The sequence below is a fragment of the Haliotis rufescens genome, unplaced genomic scaffold (genome assembly GCF_023055435.1).
Source record: "Haliotis rufescens isolate VD_foot unplaced genomic scaffold, xgHalRufe1.0.p SCAF_17, whole genome shotgun sequence".
NCBI classification, from domain to species: domain Eukaryota; kingdom Metazoa; phylum Mollusca; class Gastropoda; order Lepetellida; family Haliotidae; genus Haliotis; species Haliotis rufescens.
The window spans coordinates 21,131,440-21,141,054 of NW_025963857.1; the positions used below are offsets into that span (position 1 = coordinate 21,131,440).

The following is a 9,615-nucleotide window of genomic DNA, read 5'->3' on the forward strand; positions in this document are numbered from 1 at the left end:
TACTATAATATTAGATCACATTCTTTTTACGCTTGACAAAATGAGGCATTAGGTTATAATAATGTAAATGAAAATACTAAGGGCTCCATATGGCATAAAGGTCATACCAGATGAGGTCCTTTTGTCTCAACATTTCAATATCAGAACTAATCAATAACGGAGATTCCTCTTCTCTTGATTTACGTTTTTTGGTCAGTTTCCATTTTCGTATTTCTTTCAAAAAAATAGTAGTTATGATCATGATTAAATGAGTTACTTGGTCTTTTTCTATGTACTGCTTTTTGTCTAGTGTCAGTAACTGTTGAGGAATGCGGTTTACTGGTAACAATGACTGGTGTGAGTTCATGTGATGATCATTGATATACTGTAAAGATGTAACTAAACAATTCATCCATACTACTAAACAGAAGTAAAACTGCTTGTCCATTCGGAACAATCTGACCCAAACCATTCCGCTGATGAGAGTCAAATAATGCATATGAATCAACATCCGTAAAAAATGTAATGGATTTCCCCACATATGTACAATGTATTAAGGTAATAATGTGCTGAAATGTTGCTAAAAGCGTTCTAATCACCTACTCACTCACTCACCACACTGATTAAATCCTGGTAATGGCTTTCATGAGAAATAGCCTTGGAGAATGACTTAAGCTGATGATTCCATCCTAGGAGGGCTTCTGGCCATCCACGGGGATGAACTTAAACCTCTGGATCATGGTGATCAGGAAGAGAAACAACTCCATCCGAGCCATCGATTCACCCAAACAAGCTCTTCGACCTGAAATATGTCAAAACCTTGAGTTTTAACCCTTTTTTGTCCTTGTTTGACCTTTTTTAAAGACACCAAGGTAAGGTTTAATTCGATTATACAGTAATGACATTTCGGGCCGTGTTTTTCCCAGCAATTAAACTTACCCAGAGAGAAGGGAATGAACTCTTCTTTTTTTATAATATTGCCAGTGTCGTCAAGGAAACGGTCAGGCCGAACCTTTGTCTGGGACATGCAACACATCTGTGTCTTGTAGAAAAGCATCAATATGACGAGGGCACCTTTTGGGGAACGTATACCCTTCCCAGCGATTAAACTCACCAAGAGAGAAGGGAATGAACTCTTCTTTCTTTACGATTTTGCCAGTGTCGTCAAGGAAACGGTCAGGTCGAAAGTTGCCTGGGTCACCCCACATATCCGGGTCTTGTAGGACCGAATCAAGCATCAATATGACCAGGACACCTTTTGGAAATGTGTGCCCTCTGAACTGGACATCGTGGGTATAGGTGTGTGGGAGAGCGATAGGGGCGATATCTGCTCGTCTCAACACTTCCATAATGGTGGCCTCCACGTAGGGCAGGTTGGTCTTGTCTTTCATGGAGGATCATGGAGGGTCGTCTGCTCTGCCCTGTATCTCTTGAAAACACTTTTCCTGGACATCCGGGTTGTGGAGTAAGAAGGCCAGTGTCAATCGAATTGTAGTTGCTGTGGTTTCTGTCCCGGCCCCAAAGAGGTCTGCAATAACCCTTGCCTGGCTTTCCACTGAAACAGAACATGAACCGATTGAAATAGGAGTTGGTTAGTTAGACAGTGTTGCTCCCTTCTGTTGTAGCAGGATCCGCTGATAGGGGTAGAGTTTGAAATGCTCGAGGGGTGATAAAATACGTCATTTTTTACTCCTAGAGAAACTGCGAGATTTCTTCATGTATTTTGTCCTCCATGATGTTCCTGCCAGCTCCAAACTCTCTGAGAGTCACCAGAGGTACCAACCACGCCTGTAAGAAGAAGTTAACAAAGACGAATGTCTAACAACTAACAACGCAACCATAAAGTTTAACACAGTACCGCGACCTCTGAAATGTTTGCTTTTGATTCAGATACAGCGGATGCACGCTCGGCATGTAACATAACAGCCCAAACAAGTTCACTCATCACAGCAAACCTGTCATTTCCGCCAAATGATAATCACTCGATACATCGTTATCATTCTCGGCCATTTTGGTCCATTTTGTAATAGTTTTCTGAAATGCTATGGGACTTATGGGCAATTGAATAGAAAGAACATGTATCTCCTATTTTTAAAACAATTGTCATAATTGGTTTACTCGTTCTTAAAATTCCCTATTTGTTGGCAGATATCTATCCTTCTCCACCAGTTAACATATGTTTGTCCCTATACCCTCTGATAACTTTGTTTGGGAGTCACAAAAACGAGACGTACTGTCAGGTGTATATTGTAAACGGCTTGACCCAGTTTCTATTACTTTTAGGTGCACATTGTAAACGACTAGACACGGGGTCAGCAAGGGGTCAGTATACTGTGTCTGAGTGGGGTATTCATGTTAAACTGCGTCATGGTATCTCAGTGAGCTAGCACTTTTACACATCGCTATATATGTTGAATAATCTTGGACGCGACGTTATACCCATTCCACCTCACCTCGCATACATATCCACCTGTGTTGCCCCAAATGACACCTCCAGCTGTGTTGCCGGATATCACATTCCCACCTGTGTTGCCCAACATGACATCTCCACCTGTGTTCCCATACACACGGTCGTCACATGTGTTTCCCTACATGACACCTCCACATGCTGCCCCACGTGACACTTTTACCTGTTTCCCCACGTGACACCTTCACCTGAGTTTCCACACCCATCATCCCCACGTGTTTCCCTCCAGGACACTTGGAACCTCCACTTGTGTTGCCCCACCTCATATCCCCATGTTTTTCTACATCACATCTCCTCCCGGCTTGTCCCACATGATTTCTGCATCTGTTCCCTACTTAACACCCCACCTGTGTCGCCGCACCTACCATCTCAAAGTGCGTTGCCCTACTTAACATACCAACCTGTGATGCCCTATATCACATCTCCACCTAGTATTTCGCATACCATATTCCGACCTTTTTTTCCCGCATAACATCCTCATCTGTGGCCACCCATATTACATCCCAATCCGTTAAAATCAGAACAATTAAACACTGATATTAAGGAATGTCTTCAACACATAGAAATAGACTGTGTTCAAATAGATTGGTAAAGGGTTGAGAAAAGATTAATATATTTTATTAATCCGTTCCTGAGAATGCTAATTTTTATGGTTTGCGTTGTTGGTTGATATAAGTGTGATGACTTATAGGAGTGGGAAGTACCTCTGGTGAGCTCTGGCGCGAACAAAGACGCTTCGCCCTCAACACTCTCAGAGAGTTTGGAGCTGGCAGGAACATCATGGAGGACAAAATACATGAAGAAATCTCACAGTTTCTCGAGGCCTTCGAGACAGAACGGGGACAAGGGTTTGACTGCACCCGTCTGGTGCAGAACGCAGTATCCAATGTCGTCTGCTCCACTATGCTCGGCAAGCGATTTGAATATACAGACCCGCTTTTTGTTACATATTTAAAAGCTATAGACAAAAATGTTGCCAACGTAGGTGCGGCTGGTGTGTTGAATGTACTGCCTATTGTACGCTTTCTGCCAGGGGATCTATTCAAATTTAAGAAGACCTTGCAGAATGTAGACATCCTCCTATCACAACTTATACACCCTATGCTAAAGGAACACTTGGAGAACCACGACGATGATAACGCGGACGACTTCATCCACGCCTACATCAAGGAAATGCGACTTCGCAAAGAAAAGCAAGAGGCCACGACCTTAGACTGTAAGCATAAACTAAACGTAGCTATATTGGTTGTACATGTTTTCCGGTATTTGACTGTTTACTGAATGACTGACTGAGTATGTTTTTACGCCGCTTTTAGCAATATTCCAGCAATATCACGGCGGGGGAAACCACAGCAACTACAATTCGATGGACACTGGCCTACTTTCTCCACAACCCGGATATTCAAGAAAAATATTTTCAAGAGATCCAAGAAAACATCGGCCAGAGCAGACGACCCTCCATGAAGGACAAGACCAATCTGCCCTATGTCGAGGCCACCATTATGGAAGTTTTGAGACGATCGGATATCGCACCTACCGCTCTCCCACACACCGTTCCCCACGATGTCCAGTTCAGAGGGTACACGTTCCCTAAAGGTGTCCTTGTCATATTGATGCTTGATTCGGTCCTACAAGACCCGGATGTGGGGGGTGACCCAGAAAACTTTAGGCCTGACCGTTTCCTTGACGACACTGGCAAGATTGTAAAGAAAGAAGAATTCATTCCCTTCTCTCTTGGTAAGTTTAATAGCTGGGAAAAACACAGCCCGAAATGTCATTACTGTATAATCGAGTTAAACTTTACCTTGATTTCTTTACAAAAGGTCAAACAAATAGACATATTTGAAATATATAGTTTCAACCAATCCCACTAGTCGAGAAGTCCGGAAACCCTATAAAATGTAAATACAAATAGAATTGACATATCGATGATTCGTAAATCCGTGAAATATTTGAATTTGGATTCTAATGCAAAAAAATGTTTCAGGATTACAACATTTGAACTATATCATCTTGTATTTTATGTCAAGTCTGATATGGAGCTTCGTATAGTTTGTATATAAAACAGCATGTGTTTGTCATGATAATGAACCAATATTAACGAATTAAGAAACATCCCAAAATAGATCTAGTTATTTGTGAAAGATACTGACATGAGGGAATCTGATATTTCCTGAACAATGACATATAAGGATTGAAACTCAAGGCTTTGAAATATTTCAGGTCGAAGAGCTTGTCTGGGTGAGTCGATGGCCCGCATGGAGTTGTTCCTCTTCCTGACCACCATGATCCAGAGGTTCAAGTTCGTCCCTGTGGATGACCAGATGCCCTCCTTGGATGGAATCATGGGTGTAACTCATTCTCCAAGACCATTTCTCATGAAAGCTATTCCCAGGGTTTAATCAGAGAATGTGACTGACTGAGTGAGTGAGTAGGTGTTTAGACCCCTTTTAACAACACTTCAGCATGGTATTTCATTTTAGTTCATTTCAGTTGACGAAAGAAAACTATTAGCTTTGCGGTTTGAAACTTGATCTGAGTCTAGATACACCAAAAGTATAGAATCTTGATGATTTAAAAAAGAAAATCACATACTATTTGGTGTTCGGGTGGTCAGGGGCTATAACTTGGCTATTACAGGATTATTGGATTAGAGGTCTATCCTGAAGCGTTTGGTCGTTGCTCATGCGTCCACTCACTAGCTGCCTGGTTAGCACTCGGAAATATGGTGACAAAGCATTCGGAACAAAATGAAAATATTTATGTTGCTTTTCCTCTAATTGCTTAATCGTATAATATCATGTAGTCTTGTATGCGAACGTGATGAACATTTCAGCGAATCGCTCTTTTGGTGTTGCACAGACGACAAATAACATGTACTTTTCCAGCATGTTTCGTCAGTAGTTTGTTTGGTATTGAACAGTATCATATTTGAGCTGGTACAATCGTAGGTGAATTTATTTCACTGAAATTATTTAAGACCAAATGGGAATCTAACTGTACTTCTAACGCTTGAATCATGCATCAGTGCCCTCACATGTCCTGTTGCTCACATTTTAATTAAACTATCTTGGAAATTCAAGGTTCAAGAATAATATGAGTTTCAAATAATTCAAACTACTATCTCGATAATGTGACATGGGTACTTCTAATCTATTATAGGTTTCCGTTGTATAATATAGTATAATCCTCAGTCATGGAAAGTGGAGAACAGTTGACGAAGGGTGTCAATACACCAATGCAGTATTTGGATGCTGTGAGCAGACTTGAGGAAATGGGTTGACTCTAGTAATCGGTTCCATAGTGTATGCATGCAACGTAAGGTGATGCATGCATATAATGTACCTTTATGTAGTAATATGTTACACCTTCTTGAATTATTCATGTGACTATAACATTTTGTAAAAGACAATAAAAGTATTTTCATTTCTTTATTACAAGTGTTATATCCTCATTAGGAGTCTGCAAAATGGGATATGATCAGCACTAATCCGTTTTACAACTTGGGAAAGAAGCATTGGATAGTGGGAGAACTCAACCGTGGCATTTCTGATTTTAAGATATCTGACAAATGGGATGGGACCGATATATCTTGGTCATGACACACGCAATCATTCCGCAAATTGGTCCTATTCACCGCATGTATTCCCAAGTGAGCATCTGTCGTGGCACGGATAGTCTAGTGAGCTATGGCCATGACTTGTTTGGCCGTCGTCCGTTCACTGGACCAGGGCTATAGAAGTAATAAATCGGAAAGAAGAAAGTGAAACTAAACTGAAATTTGGAGTGCCACAGGAACCTGATCTTCGCCCAATACGTTCCACTATATACATCCTACGAGTTGGAAGCATTGCCAGATCTCATAGTCTCAGTTTTAATTTGTATACTGATGACATACAGCTCTATATAGTTTGTTGACAACAAACCTCCTCAAATTAAATGAAGACAAAGTGATATTTTGATCACCAGTTCAAGACTACGTAGCCTCAGATTCCTCTTCCTAATATACAGGTTGGGGAAAGTATTGTTCAATCAAGCTGTCAAGCACGAAGTCTAGGTTTGACCATTTATTCACCATACAGTTTGAGAAACCATTTGAATAACATCTGCAAAGATGCCTACTATCAGGGAACTGAATATCAGACAAATCAGAAGATATGTGGACAAAGACTCTGTCAAATGCTTAGTCTATCCATCTATCGCTTCAAGATTACATTATTGCAATAGTCTCATGCATGGCGTTCTACAGCACTCCACTGCTGGTCGTGATGGGTGACCGAAATGGGCAGTCTCAACTGAGGTTGATCAGCTATTGACGTACACGTTGTAATGTCAAAGAAACAGCGAAAACGTCTTAATCGTAGGCAAACATCAAACATTTTCTGAGGTTCATAAATCTTTTGAGCCTCTGGTGATGCAGGTGACTCTATTTTAAGAGCACAGAAATTGGAGACCATCCCCCTAACGTACACATAAGATATCCCGTCATCATCGAGTTTATAAGAAACTTATCTTAAACAAAATCATACATTTGAAATGCGCCATTACAATTCTTATCATTAGTATTCTCCCACAAGTGATAAAACCACTGGAAACTCTTCCTTTTTGGTGAGGCAACATCCACAGCCCTGTTCGTCTTAACGCAATCTTCAGGCTGTTTCCGTCCACCTTACTTTATAAATCACCCTTTGCTCCTCCATCTTCAATTCTTCAGCAGACCGATCTTCAGGTTTTATTTGACTATCTCTCTAAGCCATGTATCATCATAGATCATCTTAATTGAGATATGCTACTATGGGGAAGTACCGATTCTATCAAGTTTGGAAGAATTCGTGAAGATTTTATTTCTAATAATAATTTATACATTTTGAACCATTGCTCGAGCATATATTTACATCCTGCAACTGGAAAATATTCTGCTTTAGGTCAAACATATATAATGAATTTGAAGCCTATGATGACCTTTGTGGAAGTGACCATTTTCAGACAGAAATTACCAATGATCCACCTCCAGTAAGACGGAATGTTTCGAAGTCATTATTTTAGACCAACTGCTCTGACTAATCGAAACAAGACATTTTTATGGATGTTTCTGATCCAAATTCAGTTCTTCTCTGACAAACTGAAACATAGTGCTGTTTCCAAAATGAATTCACTCACCCCTCTGTCAAAGGTATGTATGAAAAATGTGATATAGCAAATAAGTTGGGTGAAACTTTAGCTAAACAGTCTTCTTCATCTAATAATAATCCAAAGTTTCAGTAGTATTTAAAATGATAGGAGAGGAAAAAAGTAAATTGTAAATCTGACAATAGCAAAGATTATAATGAGGTATTTTCACTATATTAACTACACAAGGCCTTAGCACAAGCTAAACACTTGACTGAATCTTGTGTCGAAACTCTGCTGAATATTGTAACAATCTAAATATAAGCAATATAAAAGTAGGACATTTCCCAACATATACGTTTCCCTACAAGACACTTCCCCACTCAAAGTAGGTCATTTCCCCACACATACGTTTTTGCAAAAGGCACTTCCCCGCTCAAAGAAGGACATTTCCCACATATATGTTTCCCCACAAGATACATCCCCCTAAAAGTAGGACATTTCCCAATATGTACGTTTCCCCACATGACACCTCAAAAGTTTTGGGACATTTTGCAACAGCCCATTTTTTTAAGAATTGATAAGAGGACGTTTTGTGGGAGACTCTAACATTTACTATTTCTTTTAAGCAAATATTAGAAATAAATCTTAACTGCCATGTTGACTGACTGCAGAATTTGTGATCTTAACCATCACCGGGCATGAACATGTAGACAGAGTCTCTTCAGGCTCTGTGGCATACGATTGCCCAGTGACAGAACAGAACAGAACAATGTCTATTTCTCCAAAATGACCCAGTAATCCTATATAAATAACATATAAATATAATACTGAATACATGCATCGGTGCACGGTATACTTATATACATGTGGAAACGAATATGTACATTTTTACTGGAACACATTCAGATAACAATCAAAATCATTAGAAAACATACACAGATTCATTATAATAAAACAATCTTGCACTTATTTGTGTACGGACAATCCACTTTAGATATATTTATCAAACATTCTAGGTAATGGAGGATATTGATAATTCATATGACAGTTAAATTTGTCTATAGATGGATATTGACAAAAATAGTTAGGTAATTAAGATTTCCAGAGATCCTGTAATTCATTACAACATAATACAAAGTGAAATCCATCCCCAATTGCAGCGTTACAAAGTGAGCACAGTCTGTCAATTCTGTATACATAATTCCATCTTCCACTTTCAACTGCTAGTATGTGGTTTGTTGTTCGTAACCAAGTTAGCCAAGTGCGGAGATGACCACACTCAGTATTGGTGGTTGGGGATATCAACGGTAACGGTTTATTATTAGAGGATTTTGGTTGTGAATACTTAATCCTATGAACTCTCTCCCACTGAATGCTGTGGCTTGGGTTGTCACGGATGTGGTCGGATAGAGCGCATTCAGTGGGAGAGAGTCACAACCCTCGCCACCAACCTCAAAGATTTCAAGATCAGGAAACTACAAGAAGCCATCAACATCAAAAGACTTCAGCCCTCAATCAACCGTGACCAAGTCTATTTCATACCCCCGGTGTACCATCAACTCATCAAACACCCCAATCAGCCATAATCCCGTTGTTTATATTACTGACTTCACCCAACCCCATCGGCATCTATTCGAAATCTCAAAATTCCCAAATTCTATATAAGCAACCCCTAAAGCCCCCTCTAAGTAAGTAAGTAACTCTGTTAATCACTTGCTTGATAACGGTGTTAGAACCTACACCGAAACGTCGCTCTTAATTGTAATAAAGAAGTTGTTCATCCATAAATTCTTATCCTTACATAGTACTCCAACTTCTAAATGCCTATCAAAAAAGTTAAGAATAACGTTAACATGATGACAAGGTAATGGACGTGTTAAATGTTACCCTTTTAGATTTGTCACGAATATGATGATGCTTTCTCTATCATGTCCGCCATTTCCAATATCCTCCACTGGTTATTAGAAGCAGTCAGAAAATCATTTCTATTCCCCCTCAATCCCATCCCAAAATATTGACGGATACAGTGAATTGTCCCTGTGTTGGTAGTTGTCCGA

At 39.9% G+C, this 9,615-nt stretch overlaps 2 protein-coding genes across 2 annotated transcripts; one reads left to right on the plus strand and one right to left on the minus strand.

Moving 5' to 3' along the window:
• Window positions 1-668: 668 nt before the first annotated feature.
• LOC125381134 (cytochrome P450 2U1-like) lies at window positions 669-1,370 on the minus strand. Its single transcript, XM_048397367.1, has 2 exons — window positions 1,094-1,370; window positions 669-781 (listed from the first exon to the last, which is right to left on the minus strand). Exons 1-2 carry the CDS (start codon window positions 1,368-1,370, stop codon window positions 669-671), a joined length of 390 nt encoding a protein of 129 aa, XP_048253324.1.
• Window positions 1,371-1,714: 344 nt separating this feature from the next.
• Window positions 1,715-5,868, plus strand: LOC125381135 (cytochrome P450 2D1-like). The gene is made up of 4 exons (XM_048397368.1): window positions 1,715-1,754; window positions 3,138-3,431; window positions 3,854-4,183; window positions 4,670-5,868. The coding sequence occupies exons 1-4, from the start codon at window positions 1,715-1,717 to the stop codon at window positions 4,846-4,848; spliced, it is 843 nt and encodes a 280-aa protein (XP_048253325.1). The 3' UTR covers window positions 4,849-5,868.
• Window positions 5,869-9,615: the final 3,747 nt, after the last annotated feature.

Bases quoted from the DNA above. Each gene is read 5' to 3' on its own strand.
- LOC125381134 (XM_048397367.1), bottom strand. From the start codon at position 1,370: ATGAAAGACAAGACCAACCTGCCCTACGTGGAGGCCACCATTATGGAA. The intron at 782-1,093 runs GTGAGTTTAATC...GACATATTTCAG, and splicing joins GTTCATTCCCTTCTCTCTTG to GTCGAAGAGCTTGTTTGGGT.
- LOC125381135 (XM_048397368.1), top strand. From the start codon at position 1,715: ATGTTCCTGCCAGCTCCAAACTCTCTGAGAGTCACCAGAG. The intron at 1,755-3,137 runs GTACCAACCACG...GATGACTTATAG, and splicing joins CTCTCTGAGAGTCACCAGAG to GAGTGGGAAGTACCTCTGGT. The intron at 3,432-3,853 runs GTGCGGCTGGTG...CGGATATTCAAG, and splicing joins CAAAAATGTTGCCAACGTAG to AAAAATATTTTCAAGAGATC.